General features: G+C 34.2%; 1 protein-coding gene across 1 annotated transcript in view; it reads right to left on the minus strand.

Annotated features, from left to right (window-relative positions):
• The window catches only part of LOC134714384 (transient receptor potential cation channel subfamily M member-like 2), a 28,724-nt gene that overhangs the window by 6,332 nt on the left and 3,514 nt on the right, over window positions 1–18,878 (minus strand). The window contains exons 3-13 of the mRNA XM_063575625.1: window positions 18,542–18,756; window positions 17,521–17,637; window positions 17,132–17,185; window positions 15,670–15,820; window positions 11,064–11,183; window positions 7,856–7,946; window positions 6,624–6,855; window positions 5,260–5,364; window positions 3,713–3,856; window positions 2,484–2,786; window positions 1,166–1,364 (exon numbers count right to left, since the gene is read on the minus strand). Of these exons, the coding sequence (XP_063431695.1) occupies window positions 1,166–1,364; window positions 2,484–2,786; window positions 3,713–3,856; window positions 5,260–5,364; window positions 6,624–6,855; window positions 7,856–7,946; window positions 11,064–11,183; window positions 15,670–15,820; window positions 17,132–17,185; window positions 17,521–17,637; window positions 18,542–18,756 (1,731 nt within the window). The remainder of the gene's footprint in view (window positions 1–1,165; window positions 1,365–2,483; window positions 2,787–3,712; window positions 3,857–5,259; window positions 5,365–6,623; window positions 6,856–7,855; window positions 7,947–11,063; window positions 11,184–15,669; window positions 15,821–17,131; window positions 17,186–17,520; window positions 17,638–18,541; window positions 18,757–18,878) is intronic.

Below are 18,878 nucleotides of genomic sequence, written 5' to 3' on the forward strand. Positions count from 1 at the left end.
CTTTACTTGTGTCACCTGTGAACGTCTGTCGTCATCGTAAACTACTGGGCCAAATACCTTTAAACGTTGACAGAATGTTCCTTAGGGTATCTAGTTTATAGATTGTATCTGAAGTTAATTTTTGATTCCCTAACAAACACTGCTGCTATGTCAAAAATAGAACATAGGGGTCATATGCAGTTTTTGGCTTCAATCTTAAAAACTTAAGCTTTTAGAGCAAATCTTATAGGGATAAAAATGTTCAATTGATTAAGATCTATCAATCCTGGAATTTTCAGAAGAATCGAACACCCCAATGTTGAGTTGCTTGCACTAAATTGGTACTTTTAATAAAATTTTGCAGTTTTTTATTATGAGCTTGAATATAATTATAGATAGAGATTAATTGTTAACTGCAATAATGTTTAGCAAACATGTCAATTGACCCCTCAAGGAGTTGTTGCCCTATAAAGACAATTTTACACAATGTGTTCATCATATTTCCTAACATTTAGAAATCTTCTCCTATGAACCTAGTGGATTTATACTTCTTAACTTAAACTGAACGTTTCTTATGGTATCTAGTTTATAAACTGTATCCGAAGTTTTGATCCATCAACAAACATGGTCGTTATGGCTTAAAAAAAACAAAGCGGTCAACCCATCAAAACAAAACATAACTAGCATTTTTCCAACACCCTGAACACTAGACAAACAAGGTTATGGAGAAAAAGCCGAGCGATGCATTTCCTTGTTGACTAAATCCAAAACTCTTTAAACGCCGTATAATTTAGTGTAGATTAGGTCTCAATAATATTGATTTAAAAAAATACCGTTTAGGATGACAAAGACTCTTGTCATACAGTCCCACAAATTATTATAGTTTTAACTTGTTTTACTAAATCAATATAACGATACGCCTTCTGCACCGGCTAAACGATTAAACAACTTTATAGGAGTTTAACTATATACCTACTATTTTCAAAACAGAAAACCTGAACTCGATAACGCAGCTGTTCTGCACTTGCAAAAATATAATTTATTGGGATTTAACTCAACCTATTACATCATAAAAGGTATAACTAGGTCATTAACAGATTTGAGTATTTTTATCATTTGCATTATGGTTTAAAGTGTCTTCATATTGAATGACTTCGTTATTAAGATTTATGAGTTAAAAGCTTACCCTGAAGACTGGCGAGCATAGTTTCCCCATATATTTGCCAATAGGGAATAGAAATGATTTTCCATATTCTCCAGTGGTGATAATTTCCTATTTTCGACATTTTTAAGTCGTGTTCGGGGTACATGTTTGCATGATACATTACTCCAACACCAAGCATGCATAAAAATAGAATTCCGATGAATCGAAAGAGATCCTTTATCTGAAAAAAAACATCATAATGTGAATAACACATAGACACATATATATATAATTGAACAAAACCCCTGGTCACTGAACAAAGGAATAACAAAACAAGTAAACATTTTAAAATGCAAAATAGTAAAAAAAAAAACACACGCACATTACTGAAAAAAAACCGAAAATAACTTGTCTACAAAAAACAACACAACCCAATAAATTAAAAACTGATCGAACACGAACCCACAACAACCGTGCTGATCTAAAATGGGTATAAACAGTTAGTAGATCTTGCCTTAATAGTGGTATACATTGTGTTGTTGCAATTGCTCATGGCAAGTAAAAATATCGACGGTTAGTCACACTCTGGAGAATTCATAACTGCAAATAAGAGGACTGGATTGTGTCAACGACCATTTAAACAATTCTATGGTCATTAGGGGATCAATTTATCATTTAACGGTCAACCAAATCATGATGATGATCGTAAAACGTACGAAGAAATTACTCAATCTTAACAATTATGATATTCCGGCTCAATAATTTCACCAACTCATATGTTTATGACAGAATATGCAAGCTCTGGCTCTGAAATTCGTATCAACTAGAACATACTTTATCAACATAACGAAATGCTGCTACATTAAATTTGAAAGTTCAAAATGAATAAAAAGTACGTAGTACACAGAATGCATGGTATAAGGATCATTATTTTTTAAAGACAAAATAAACTTGGGGCCTCATCTCTTTGTATCTGCATATATATCTTATCGTTTCACAGAAATTTCCACATATGTTATATATATCTTTAACGTCCATAAAATGTCCGTTTGAAACATAAGTAAAAACATATGCAGCAGTTGAGGAAACTTGCAAACCCGAAATTCAACCGTCTCTACGTATATATACTTCATTTTTTCTGAGATGTTACGGTTGTAGCGTTCATGATGAAGATATCAATGAAAAGTCCCTCTCACACACTTATTTATATAAAGGCGAGATTTAGGTCATAAACGTGTCTTTACAAAATCGCTCCGAACTAATCGCAATATATATAAACGACTGTACGGGTATATTACGTACATGAACGTCAAAATAAGGATACATGTATGTAGTCAATTATTAATGAAAAGCAACATACCATTTCTTTGATCATGATAATTTTTGGTCCAAGGAACCTTGACATCAATAGGACTCGAAAGGATCTAATATAAGTAGTTGATAGACTCAAGCTAAAAAAACGTCTGCTAAATTTTTGCCAACCATCTGATAAAAGGAAGAAACGAAAACATATAGCTGTGATAATCAGCGTATACGAAATAACATCCAAGAGGTTCCAGAAATCGCATATGTATTTCTTAAATCTATACCATGGTGAATGGCTTAATGTATTCTCTTGTGCAGATGTTCGTTTACACATTTTCATTAAAACTTCTTTCGAAATCTAAAAATAAATAAAGACAACGTTGTACATCTAATATTAATGTGTTTCAACTTTACAAGTTGAAAAAATAAAAGTAGCAACATTACCGAACTCCAAGGAAAATTCAAAATGGAAAGATCCTTATCAAATGCAAAATCAAAAGCTTAAATACATAAAATGAACGGGAAACACTTGTCATAGTCATGACTTGGTACAGGCATGTCCTTGGTAGAACATTTAAAAGATTGATTAACTCTGATTTAGCGCATTATGTCCGTTGTTTTCACTTATTTGCATATCAACATTTGATATCATATGAACCATCTAGTGCAAGAAAATTGGTACCTTTAATTTTATTATTATATTGACTTGGCTATCATTGTATGTCATTTTTGGTTATATAGTTCTTCAACTGTTTCGATTTTTGAAAATTCCTGGGCGGCTCTCAAATATTCAAATATTCGGCTTTCAGTGTTCCTTGCGAACGTAAATCTAGACAAGGCACTTCGCAAGCATATATTTTGCAAAGTGTTTGTTTTTAGTTTTGCTTATACTTTTGGACAATTTGCGTTCATAAAAAAGCGTATTATACAAGCCTATAGATATAGGAAGATGTGGTGCGAGTGCCAATGAGACAACCCTCCATCCAAATAACAATTTAAAAAGTAAACCATTATAGGTCAAAGTACGGCCTTCAACACGTAGCATTGGCTCACACCGAACTATGCATGTTTGCGATTGTCTCCAATAAAATATAAATACACGATGCATTTAATTGATTATGTCAGCGTTCTACACATTTTTATCCGTTCACAAAAATTGTTGATGAACAGACAACAGATTGAAAAATGCAAATTATTCAGGCCTTTGCATTCCTATTGTGGTGTCAACATTTTATTGAATATGCTCTTGACAGATAATTCATTGTTGAATTGAACAGATCATACCATATTCCTATACTCCTCTAAAATGTCACCAGCTAGATGCACATAAAATATCATCTCGAAGACACCAATTGATCTTATATCTTTGTATACATTCATTTGCATCAGAAAGATACTGCCAGAATTCATAGCTGCAAAGAAGAAAACCTGAAAGGATTCAAACAAAGTAAATCATAACAGTCGCCGTACGCTATTGTAAACAGGGGAGAATTATATCAAAGTAAATAAATTTGGTGTTTTTACTGTCTTCTGATTGGTTAAAATTATTAGTTTTATTTTCAATGTTGTCAATTTTGATGGCGACACGCCCACTCTGACCTTGAGTATTCATACGCCAACATGTGTGTACGCTTGTTATTGTTAATATAAATAATATAAAAAGTTCTTTGAGCCTTATTTTTGATAGAAATTTATTTATAATGAATGGCAATGATTTATTTTGATTTTATTGAACCATAAAACTAATTTTTGACTCTTTACATTTTACATAATCCGCTTCGCGGATTATTCAATGTGAAGATGTTGTCATGGACAAAGGGAAAACAGATTATGGAAAACTATTTATATATGGTGATAATAGCAACATTGGTAACAATAATTTAGACTGGGTAAAGTAAAAACAATCATGTTTTCCCGACTAGGAACTATGACACTTTAAACTGCCCTGTTACGAGACAAAATGTCATTGATTCTGTAAATAAGACTAAATTGAATAAAGCTGCATGTTTTGACTATATTCCTGTGGAAAGTTTACGCAATAGCATATGTATAGATATAGGAAGATGTGGTGTGAGTGCCAATGAGACAACTCTCCATCCAAATAACAATTTAAAAATTAAACCTTTTTAGGTTAAAGTACGGCCTTCAACACGGAGCCTTGGCTCACACCGAACAACAAGCTATAAAGGGCCCCAAAATTACTAGTGTAAAACCATTCAAACGGGAAAACCAACGGTCTAATCTATATAAACAAAACGAGAAACGAGAAACACGTATATATTACATAAACAAACGACAACTACTGTACATCAGATTCCTGACTTAGGACAGGTGCAAACATTTGCAGCGGGATTAAACGTTTTAATGGGCCCAAACCTTCTCCCTTTTTCTGAAACAATAGCATAACATCACAACATAGAAAAACATACGATAAAATATCAATTGGCAGACTTAATTCAATAAAAAAACGTATGATTACACAATGAACGAATAAATTTGATCTGCGATATCTGAATACAAATGCACAGTTAATTAAATATTAGAGACAAACATTCATGACCAAAAGGTATAGACCTGTTATGTAAACTTATTTAATTGTGCTTTCAGAAGAAGAAAAATGATAGTGGTTGTAAATTTGATCCAATGTCATATAGCGGTATAACTAATTTATCTATCCAATGTAAACTTTTTGCTGATATTTTGAATAAGCGTTTAAATAAATGGCTCGATGGAAATGAAAAATTGTGTAACACTACTATATTTCAAATATCTCCTTTTTTTTTATAAATTTAAACGGTTTACCTTGATTTTTAATGAATGGTACTACTTACGAAATGTAGCAAAAACCTCGTTAGAGGAGCGCCGATTAACTTTATAAGTCCTTTATCCGGTGAAGTTGTTTTTCTGCAACAGCACAAACCATAACTCAAGCCTTTCTGCACAAAAAGAAATGTATTTATTAAGATTTTAAAATGTCATCGCTACTAAAATTTAAAGAAAGATCTATAGTATATGCTCTTGAGGAAAAACGTAAGTTGACACATTTTCCCTGTGGTAGTTCTGATCATGGTTATATTAAATACGTCTTAAAATTACTGTTCAAATGATCAACCTGCAGTAGGTAAGTTATATAAACTGACGCTCCCCAAACAGTATGAATATTTGAAACTTTCGTAAGTCATCCTCCCGATAAACCTCATCAAAATGAAAATCTGTTACACTTAGTTAATCCAAATTGCCATCGAAGACCTCATCATCAATTGCAAAATGACAAATTCAAGAAATATCTTCGTCTGAGATATCAAAAGAGGGACGAAAGATACCAAAGGGACATTCAAACTCATAAATCTAAAACAAACTGACAACACCATGGCTAAAAATGAAAAAGACAAAAAGACAAAGTTTATCCGTGATATAAACTTTTATAGTCCATTGCTGCAGTAGATTCTTTTTAAACATAATGAACATGATTGACAAGGTATGTGCCCAAACACCTACATTTTCTACTGATCCGAGTTATAAGAGATTTCGATGTTCTACGTCTTAGATTTCGCATGGGACGGTCAGCAAATTTTGAATGAATCAGTTGTACACAAAATTTATTATTGTCGTCCCTCTTATAATTTTCGATTACTAATACTGTCTTATCAATCTATGTGATGGTTACGATGATTCCAACTCGTTCACAATTAAACCATATCAACATAATGTTGTCTACTTGATGCCGTTGTTATGAGATCAAGTTCCTAGCTTCATCCATTATAAATTCGTTATAGTTCTTACAAATTTGTTGTCAGAAAGTGGTGTCGCTCTATAAGATTTAAAAACCAACAACTCTTTTGTCTCCTTTTCAGAGTTGCTAGTTGCATACTGCATGACAATAACACAGTTATACATGGGAAAACAATAAAATTATTTTTATGTATAAGTGACATCCTTTGAAAAAGTCGCGCTTTTTAATTTCCAATGTTGATTAAAGTGTGTATGTGTGAATTTTTCCTTACCTTACATCCAGTTAAGCCTAAGCAGTGTTTCATAACTAAAGAAGATATTCCCTTTGACAAAAGACTGACTAGTGCTAATTAAAATTTATATTATTTTACGTTTGACCCGAAGTAAGTTTTATTTAGTTTATCATATAATACCATAAACACCAATTCTGTCTTAATTTAACTGGATAATTAAACAATTTTACCTTCCAAAATCCTCCAAGACTAGAACTTATTCCGCTATACCATATTCTGTTTAAACGTCGCTGGGGACATGTTTGAGCAAGAACGTCCAGCATATCATGTTCATAGGCACACTGCATTGGACTTAAAGTGATATCCCAAACAATCCGTTCTGTGATAACTAAATCCATTGCAAGCTCAGCGTCATCGTCATACAATCTCGATTGCAAATCTAATGCTCTATCTGCAAAGAGCCTGTAAAAACAGACAGTCAAGGCTTTTTCATAGTGTTCTAAAAATAGTTAAGGGTGTTAGCATTTTCGTTTTTGTTTTTACGTAACATCTAACAAGTGTTGGTTGAAGAAAAACATTATTTAACCATGTAAATAAATGTTTAGTTTTAATATTTCAGGCATTAAGTTTGTCCAACCATTTTTTTCTTTTTATCTCAAAGTCACCCTTTTAATATGATTTCTTACTCTTTGAGTACACGTATTTTTTGTGTGTTTTATTATTGCAACAATATACCGAGGTTCATAACACTTAAACAGTTTTGTGGTAAGAAATATGAAGCAGGAGATTGATTTCAGTGGATTTAATTGTTGATATCAGACGGGCAAAACTTTAAAACATGAAGTAGATTTGTTTTACTTATTAGTTTCAGTAGATCCTTTATATAAACAAATTTTACTAATCAACAAATAAGAATTAAAACATTTGATGACATATAACCACTCATTTGATATTTGTTGTCATCAAACATGTACTCTTTTGACCACTTCTCTACTGGAAAAGCTGCTTAATTCTAGATCAGGAGATAAACTACTAGATACCAGCATTAAAATAGTATGCATTTTACATACATACAGATATGCATTTTATGTTATTATATATCACAGATATTTCATTGGTATCATCGTATGTCACTCAAAAAAATCGGATCAGGAACTGTTTTCTGTCATGCATATGCGTGTATTTGGCCTGTGTAGTTTATTAATTTTCCTGTGAAGTGCTAAATTGCGTTTGGTGTTTTTCCGTCGTTTACTTATGTTTTCGTCTTTCTTTCTTTAACTTATGATTCAATTGGCCAATTGGTATTTTTTGTACTGTTTTCAAGTTTAAGTTTTTCAAACATATTTAGACGTTTGTCGCTCCCAGATAAAAAAAAACATGTCTCGTCTCATAAGTGCAGTTGTGCAGAAATAATACAATTTTCATAAACATAAAGGTGTATTAGAAAAGGTTAAGTTATGACCTTGACTGTGCAATCATGTCAGACTTTGTTGCCTGGTCAGTGGCACTGGCTGCCATTCTCTTGTATACACTGCTGGCCAATAATGCACACACTAAATGAGAACAATATAATACAATAGATAGATAATGCAATATAAATTTGAAGTGATTCACATTTGTTTCAGTTCGCAGGACACTCATTTTTGAATGATTTCTAGCAAAAAAGGTTAAAATTCCGTGTTTTGTGACGTTTGATTGCTGTTTTATTGACGTTCATACAAATTGTTTGAGACATAATTTAGACGAGGCAACTGAAAAAAAATAACTGATCCAAGCTTAACGGTCAAGGAACGGTTAATTGGCTTTTTTGTGAACAATAAGTGAGCTATAACTGAAAATCGAAAAAAAACACGATGCATCTATCTCTTTCATTATTGATTATAAAAAAGGAAGAGGTGGTATGATTGCCAAAGAGATAACTTTCTACAAGAGACCAAAATGACACAGAAAGTAACAACTATAGGTCACCTTACGGCCTTCAACAATGAGCAAAGCCCATACCGCATAGTCATCTATAAAAGGCCCGAATTGACAATGTTAAACAATTCAAACGAGAAAAAGTAACGGCCTTATTTATATACAAAACACAAAAACAGACGACATCCACTAAATTACTGATTGAATTCTTAAAAAAATATGTATACTAGTACAATGACAATGGACGTCATACTAAGCTCAGAATTATACACAAGAAACTTCAAATTAAAAATCATACAAGACTTACAAAGGCCAGAGGCTACTCACTTGGGACAGGCAGAAATTGCGGCGGGGTTAAACATGTTTATGAGATCTCAAACATTCCCCTATACCTCGCACATTAAAATTTAGTTCAAGAGAATTCCGAGTTCGATGTCAAAAGATGCAACAAAAGAAAATAAAAAAAAATGACAATACTACATAAATAACAACAGACTACTAGCAATTTAACTGACATGTCAGCTCAGATTGTGTCTACATCATATGAATATCAGGCACAATCCCTCCAGTTAGGGGTTTAAGATTATACTATCATAAAATGTATGAGAAGAACATAACCCGTGTCATACCAACATTCTGTACACTTTACAGCTCATGGAAAGGGTTTTTTTACGAAAAATATATTTTGATAACATGCAAAGTTTTGACACTTTAAGCTCAACTATTGCTTCAACTAGCGAAAGATAAAACAACGTTAAGTACTACCATCTATAACTAGATATAGGAAGATGTGGTGTGAGTGCCAATGAGACAACTCTCCATCCAAATAACAATGTAAAAATTAAACCATTATAGGTTAAAGTACGGCCTTCAACACGGGGCCTTGGCTCACACCGAACAACAAGCTATAAAGGGCCCCAAAATTACTAGTGTAAAACCATTCAAACGGGAAAACCAACGGTCTAATCTATATAAACAAAACGAGAAACGAGAAACACGTATATATTACATAAACAAACGACAACTACTGTACATCAGATTCCTGACTTAGGACAGGTGCAAACATTTGCAGCGGGATTAAACGTTTTAATGGGCCCAAACCTTCTCCCTTTTTCTGAAACAATAGCATAACATCACAACATAGAAAAACATACGATAAAATATCAATTGGCAGACTTAACTCAATCAAAAAACGTATGATTACACAATGAATGAAAAATTTGATCTGCGATATGTGAATACAAATGCACAGTTAATTAAATATTAGAGACAAACATTCATGACCAAAAGGCTAACAAAGAAATTCAAACACACTGAGAAATATTTAACCAATCAATGTTCACTTTAGAAAAAAACCGTTTTTTTTATAATCTTGAAGTTTATACAAATGTTGTAAGAATAAGGGAAAAATTGAAGATATTACAAATAATCCAAGCTGGTATACAGACAAGATCCATATAAATAAAAAATGACAAAAAAGCATTATAAACAGTATCAACAGGTCGAATTAACAAGAAAATACGATTTGAGAGTACTCGCAGTTACTGACAGCTAGTTAAAAGCCAAAACCAATTAATAGTAAAAAATCATGCATCAGAGACTAAAATCGACTAAATAAGTTTGTTTGACATTTGTCATGGGGTCAGAGCTACAAAAATCTCAAAATGTTAAACCACAAAAAAAACCTATAAGGAAATACAAAACGGAAAATCCCTAATCAACAGGCAACCTGAAAAGCTCACGCATATCAAACGAATATTCCTGATTTGGTACAGGCATGTCTTTATGTAGAAAATGGGGATTAAAACGAATATATATTCCTTTTGTGTTTCGTCATGTAGTTGTATTTTTCGTTTCGTTTCTTTTTGTCAATTTTTTTCTTTTATTTTCCTTCATTGTGTATTGTTTTCCTATGTCACTTTTCCCTTGCATTTGGCCATGTCTATATATATACAATAAACATATCTTTATCCAACGCAATCATAGGTTTGAACGTAGTTTTCAATTTAGACTCGTTTATATTTTTGGCTGCCATTCTCTTGTATACTTTTGTTGTATATTCTTTTGGATTTGTATCATATTTTCCATCCGGTTTATATGATCCGTTCATCCTATATTGACTCTTAAAATTCAAGAGTCTATCTAAAATTGACGGTACATTATATGGCCTTCCAAATACCGTTTCGAACCCTAACATCACTGAAGAGACATATTTTGTCGAAATCTAGATTTGGTGTAAAAAAATATTGACACCTTGTGTTTGTGGCATAACATCTTGGCCACAAGTTTATCGTTTTCTGTTTAGTATTATATTTATATTAAGATCCATTTTGTTACATCGCGTGATCAATTTTATTTGACAATCGCCAAGGGCAGTCAGCAGGATTTAAGAACATCAGTTGTTCAACCTGCTGGTCAAATGCGTTTTGTTTAAATATACTTTTTCTCTTTTTTGGTCTTTTGGAAAATGTTCTTTGTTGCTTGACCCTTCTACAACGAAATTTGTTTTACATGCACACGTATAAAAATTGCGGTTTTTATCCAACGCAATCATAGGTTTGATCGTTGTTATCTATTTAGACTCGTCAATATACATATTTATATATATACATATAATTTTAAGTGCGAGAACTTCAATAAAAGATTAAATTAAGTTATGAACAAGGATATTATATCATTCTAAAATGTTTAACGTAATAGTTACCAGCTTTTCAATTAATCATATTGTTTATTTTTCAATATTTAATACTTGCATAGTGGTTGTTCGCATTTCATCCAGAATATGGTGGCTAGTTTTGGTCTGTTGACAAAAATTGCCCATATCAGAAGATCTTGATATGGGGAACATTTTTCCTGTCTGTTCAGAGAGTTATCTATTTTAAACAAATACAACCTATCTTTCAAATAAGACTACACATGTCCCTTCACAACATCTACATTTTGTACCAAGACTTTTAGAAATTGATTGCAAAGATTGTCAAATTTTCAGTGTCAAAATACTTATTTGAAAAAGTAAAGCTTTGAATCGAAAAGATTATTCAAACATCGAAAAGCCTTAATTTTTAAATACTAAGAATATTCCTGTACCGCGTCAGGAGATTTGTTTTCTAATCTATCGAAATAATGCTTGTGATGATTTTTTTTTTAATTAGTGGGGGGATATGTTTTCATGTTTATTACATTTTTGTTCCCCTTTATAAACAGCATTCTCGAAAAATTCAACAATCTCTCACATCCCGATACACTACTCAGACGTTTTACATACAGGTATACACATACACAACACCCATGTACCAAAAGTGCTTTTCGTTTCTCTCAGTTATAAGCCGTCAATTTCACAAAGTTTATTAAATTAAGCTTCAATATCACACCATCTGTTATTAATTACCACCATCAATCAAGCTTTCAAATGTTTCCTTTTATCTTTTTTTTGATTTTAGGGATTACCCCTGTTATAAAAGAAACTGTCCCGTAATGAACGAATTTCTTAGTCGATCGCTCTAAAAATACAAGGCAAACATTTTTGTAGATATTGACAGTAAAATGAAATTTCTATCAGTGAAAAGAAAATTGATTAAAAAATTCGAAAATTTGAAAGGTCTGTGTCAGTCTCTAATCATTGCTGCATTGACAGTCACAAAAGCGAATCTTGTTTTGGTCTGGCTAAAATGTTCAAAAACGTGAATAAAAATGCTACGCAAAGCATACAAATGCTTGTATTCATAATTCGGATACCATAAGATGAAACATTTTCAATTGAAAAACTCCGTTAAATAGCCTGTTAGTTTTGTATATGCATTAATTAATTGTTTATAGGCTCGTTTTAAATAATTAAAGATCTAGATCACAATTGCATGAGATACTCACCTCTTAGATACCCTAACAAAGCCTGATAAATCTGTCGACCTGCGATCATACACACTTACCTCTAGGATACACTAACAAAGCCTGACAAATCTGGCGACCTGCGATCATACACACTTACCTCTAGGATACACTAACAAAGCCTGATTAATCTGTCGACCTGCGATCATACACACTTACCTCTAGGATACACTAACAAAGCCTGACAAATCTGGAGACCTGCGATCATACACACTTACATCTAGGATACCCTAACAAAGCCTGATTAATCTGTCGACACACTTACCTTTAGGATACTCCAACAAAGCCTGATAATTCTGTCGACCTGCGATCATTCATACTTTCCTATTGGATACCCTAACAAAGCCTGACAAATCTGTCGACCTGCGATCATACACACTTACCTCTAGGATACACTAACAAAGCCTGACAAATCTGTCGACCTGCGATCATACACACTAACCCCTAGGATACCCTAACACATGCTGATAGATCTGTCGACCTGCGCTCATACATACTTACCTCTAGGATACACTAACAAATGCTGACAAATCTGTCGACCTGCGATCATACATACTTACCCCTAGGATACCCTAACAAAGCCTGACAAATCTGTCGACCTGCGATCATACATACTTATCTCTAGGATACCCCACCAAAGCCTGGCAAATCTGTCGACCTGTGATCATACATACTTACCTCTAGGATACCCCAACAAAGCCTGACAAATCTGTCGACCTGCGATCATACATGCTTCCCTCTAGGATACCCTAACAAAGCCTGACAAATCTGTCGACCTGCGATCATACATACTTACCTCTAGGATCCCCTAACAAAGACTGACAAATCTGTCGACCTGCGATCATACATACTTCCCTCTAGGATACCCTAACAAAGCCTGACAAATCTGTCGACCTGCGATCATACATACTTATCTCTAGGATACACTAACAAAGCCTGATTAATCTGTCGACCTGCGATCATACACACTTACCTCTAGGATACACTAACAAATGCTGACAAATCTGTCGACCTGCCATCATACATACTTATCTCTAGGATACCCTAACAAAGACTGACAAATCTATCGACCTGCGATCATACATACTTACCTCTAGGATACACTAACAAATGCTGACAATTCTGTCGACCTGCGATCATACACGCTAACCCCTAGGATACCCTTACAAATGCTGATAGATCTGTCGACCTGCGATCATACATACTTATCTCTAGGATACACTAACAAAGCCTGACAAATCTGTCGACCTGCCATCATACACACTAACCCCTAGGATACCCCAACCAAGCCTGGCAAATCTGTCGACCTGCGATCATACACACTTACCTCTAGGATACACTAACAAAGACTGACAAATCTGTCGACATGCGATCATACACACTTACCTCTAGGATACACTAACAAAGACTGACAAATCTATCGACCTGCGATCATACACACTTACCTCTAGGATACCCTAACAAAGCCTGACAAATCTGACGACACACTTACCTTTAGGATACTCCAACAAAGCCTGATAATTCTGTCGACCTGCGATCATTCATACTTTCCTATTGGATACCCTAACAAAGCCTGACAAATCTGTCGACCTGCCATCATACAGACTAACCCCTAGGATACCCTAACAAATGCTGATAAATCTGTCAACCTGCGATCATACATACTTATCTCTAGGATACACCAACAAAGCCTGGCAAATCTGTCGACCTGCGATCATACATACTTACCTTTAGGATACCCCAACAAAGCCTGGCAAATCTGTCGACCTGCGATCATACATACTTGTCTCTAGGATACCCCAACAAAGCCTGGCAAATCTGCCGACCTGCGATCATACATACTTATCTCTAGGATACTCCAACAAAGCCTGGCAAATCTGTCGACCTGCGATCATAAATACTTTTTTCTAGGATACCCCAACAAAGCCTGGCAAATCTGTCTACCTGCGATTTTACATACTTAACTTTAGGATACTCCAAAAAAGCCTGATAATTCTGTCGACCTGCGATCATACATACTTATCTCTAGGATACCCCAACAAAGCCTGGCAAATCTGTCGACCTGCGATCATACACACTAACCCCTAGGATACCCTAACAAAGCCTGACATATCTGTCGACCTGCCATCATACACACTTACCTCTAGGATACCCCAACAAAGCCTGACAAATCTGTCGACCTGCCATCATACACACTTACCTCTAGGATACCCCAACAAAGCCTGGCAAATCTGTCGACCTGCGATCATACATACTTATCTCTAGGATACCCCAACAAAGCCTGGCAAATCTGTCGACCTGCGATCATACATACTTATCTCTAGGATACCCTTACAAAGACTGACAAATCTGTCGACCTGCCATCATACATACTTACCTCTAGGATACCCTAACAAATGCTGATAGATCTGTCGACCTGCGATCATACACACTTACATCTAGGATCCCCTAACAAAGACTGACAGATCTGTCGACCTGCGATCATACACACTTACCTCTATGATACACTAACAAAGACTGACAAATCTGTCGACACACTTACCTTTAGGATACTCCAACAAAGCCTGATAATTCTGTCGACCTGCGATCATAAATACTTTTTTCTAGGATACCCCAACAAAGCCTGGCAAATCTGTCTACCTGCGATTTTACATACTTAACTTTAGGATACTCCAAAAAAGCCTGATAATTCTGTCGACCTGCGATCATACATACTTATCTCTAGGATACCCCAACAAAGCCTGGCAAATCTGTCGACCTGCGATCATACACACTAACCCCTAGGATACCCTAACAAAGCCTGACATATCTGTCGACCTGCCATCATACACACTTACCTCTAGGATACCCCATCAAAGCCTGACAAATCTGTCGACCTGCCATCATACACACTTACCTCTAGGATACCCCAACAAAGCCTGGCAAATCTGTCGACCTGCGATCATACATACTTATCTCTAGGATACCCCAACAAAGCCTGGCAAATCTGTCGACCTGCGATCATACATACTTATCTCTAGGATACCCTTACAAAGACTGACAAATCTGTCGACCTGCCATCATACATACTTACCTCTAGGATACCCTAACAAATGCTGATAGATCTGTCGACCTGCGATCATACACACTTACATCTAGGATCCCCTAACAAAGACTGACAAATCTGTCGACCTGCGATCATACACACTTACCTCTATGATACACTAACAAAGACTGACAAATCTGTCGACCTGCTATCATACACACTTACCTCTAGGATACCCTAACAAAGCCTGACAAATCTGTCGACACACTTACCTTTAGGATACTCCAACAAAGCCTGATAATTCTGTCGACCTGCGATCATACATACTTACCTCTAGGATACCCTAACAAAGACTGACAAATCTGTCGACCTGCCATCATACACACTTACCTCTAGGATACCCTAACAAAGCCTGACAAATCTGTCGACCTGCCATCATACACACTTACATCTAGGATACTCTAACAAAGACTGACAGATCTGTCGACCTGCGATCATACACACTTCAGTCGGTGTGAGTTGATCAACCTGTTTGTCCTGTTTATCTTTCGTGTGAAAGCATAACTCCTTAAACTGCTTAATAACTGGCGAGGAACCCCACTTAAAAACAAATATTTGATTTAGAAATGTTTACAAGTGTTAAACAAGGTATGTTATATAATATTTCATGCATTCGTTGACAAACTACATAATTGAGGCGTCCAAATGATCCAGACAACGTATACTCTTCAAATTTATCAGACCAACAGAAAATGGACTGTGGAACATCTTTCGATTTGATTTAATTTCTTGTCTTTTTTTCTTTCTTAAATACTTGAGAAAATATCAAACATCTTTCATCGCCATTCACAATTGTATTACTGCAGATTCATTTATTTTCGGTAATTACACATTTTTACCGATTGAGGAAAGCAAGCATTTTGGTGGATATAGAATATAGAAGTTTGCAAAAGACTACACATATTCCTTGACAGTAATTGTAATTCGTTGAATATTCAAATTAGTGGTTCCCATGTTCAGACGAAATCCGCAAAAAAAGATTTGTAACGAATGATAATGAATTCACCGTATGCGGTTGTCTAACAAGTCCTATGCTTAGGTTTAGTTTATTATGATGCCCGTCTTGATGTTTTTTTTATTCAACAGCTGCATATATATTGGATATAACCATCATCATCGGCTTTCCCGTGTTGTCTCTCCTTTTTCAAAAATAATATAACTAACACACGTATTATAATATAATACTTGTTTTAGTCATGGCAGTATTGAAATTATTACTAACGTTCTCTGTTGATGAAGTAAAAAATTATTAAGTAACTAACATTCAAATATAGTTGATGCAAAATAGACCTTATCAGACTGTGACTATCGTTTGTTTCCATTTTTGTAATAGAGCTTCAAACTGGTATACATTTCCCGTACTATACATATTTATTTGGATGATTGTTTTTAGTATATCAAAAGGACCATGTCACATTTACCATGAAATGCGCTTTATCATATTCTTTAAGTATGTACATTTGTGCAATATGGAAAAAATAATTCGGAACAATACGTTTTACCATCTATTTAAGGAATGACTGTTATATTTTTTCTGTCCATAAAGAAATACCATAAACAATTTGGTGCACACTGAAAAACGCCCGAAGCGGGTTATTTAACAGTGTGCACCACATCTTTTATGTTATTTCCAATAGACAGAAAAAAATATTATAGTCATTTGTTATAATTGAATTCTAAATTCCATTTTAAACCGTAGAAAACCATGAACAAACGTTGATGACGTCACGGTCACATGAATAAATTATGTCTATGGGCTGATAACAAAATAACGTCAGCCAATCAGAAGACGCGTAACATCTAATTTTTAATTTATATGTTTACAATAACTACCCTTCAATGTTATGTTACCTTAAAAACATTTTTAAGGGCTGTCTTTGCTTTTCTTTGAGATTGAATTGTTTCCTGAAATTGAAAAAAAACATGGTGAAGAATGACTGAGTTAGTGCTTTAATGTAATGAAAATCTATTCAATTTTATGAATGGCTTAAGTTAGTTAACATTTACACAGGTATGGAGACATACATGCCTTAAATATAACCTAAACTGAATGTTTTGTAGACCGTAATTTGATTATGGATTGAATCGTAAGCATTTTTTTACTTCCTGTGGTAAAATATAAAAGATGTGTCTCTACAAATAAAACAAACGCAACAAAATAACTCCTTTATTAATCCTGAAAATGCATCTGTTAAACATACAACAGTAAGAATAAAACGATTTGATATCTGATAATGTACCTTATAAATATCTGGAAAGTATTTATCATCAAAATGGACACCTTCTTCTTCTAAAAGTACCGACACATATTCATCTCTGTCAGCTACAATGGCTTCTTTTAACAGCATATTAAAGTTCTAATAAAAAAGAAAGGCCTTTATTTTTCTTAATGCAATTGGAAATTACGTTATTAAAAGCACCTCTATGATATCGGTCACAGATAAATCATTTTCCCCGAAACTATGTTTATTGCAAAATATCATGTTTAATTAATATCATTAAAAATACTGTTATATTTTTAAGTTCCGGGTCAATATCCACGAATGTATCTGTCTAGAGTATCTGCTTGATTACGGAGTTGATCTTCCAGTTGATACGTACGATATTCCAGAGGTTGCGTTTCCTGTCGTTATTTTCTGGATATAGAGTTATATGACGTTAAGTTTCCAAATGATCAAGTTGAATTTATCGCTTCGAAAATTATACATCCGACATCGCGAGTGGATAAATCGTTATGGGGAAATGCGTCTCAGATGACCCCAGATATGTTCCAATTATTATAACCCTATTTTTTTGTCTATTCTTAATCGGTAAAAAAAGTTAACAAAGAGACATTTTAAACGACATCGCCATGGCAAATACAAAAAAGAACAAAACACAAGCAACTTTTTCAAAAATAAATCATTAAAAAATAAAAACTTAGTAACACGAACCCACCTAAAACCAGGAGGCGATTGCAGGTGCACCGGCAGAGAAGCTAGAGTATATACCACTCGTGGCACACAACATATCATATTCTTAGCAATTTCGAATCCATTTTACATGCAACGTTTTTTTTGTCTAGCCAGGTAATTAGACGATGATTAAAAGTATTGAGAAAAATAATTGTAAAATACTCGCAAAAGCAAATTTTATTTTAATTTTGATTTAAAAATCCGACTTTTAAAGGTTATGGTAATTCTTCGTTGATTAACGCATTAAAATGATTTTGAAGATAAATGTAATTTGAATATAATATCGAAATACATATGAAAATTATACCTCTATTTTAACCTTTTTCTCTGCTTGCATTTCTTGTATAAACTGATATGCAATGTAATAATACAGTGGTAAAGAGGATGGCGTCAGTATTTCCTTATACGAATTCATAAATTTCCGATTATCAGCTCGTAATGTCCCGCTAATAGCATTGATAGATACGGCTGTTGGTGACGAAAATTGCTTGTCATCGATAGAAGTACTGTAATAGCTTTGTGCTGTAAAATATGTATGTAATCAAGACTTTTATTCAAAATGAATGGCATTTCAACCTTACAAAAATAGTTAAATTCTATATTCAACTTGCCTACGATGTGCACAATATATTTGCGGCTTCATA

This window comes from Mytilus trossulus, chromosome 4 (genome assembly GCF_036588685.1).
Source record: "Mytilus trossulus isolate FHL-02 chromosome 4, PNRI_Mtr1.1.1.hap1, whole genome shotgun sequence".
Classification (NCBI taxonomy): Eukaryota; Metazoa; Mollusca; class Bivalvia; order Mytilida; family Mytilidae; genus Mytilus; species Mytilus trossulus.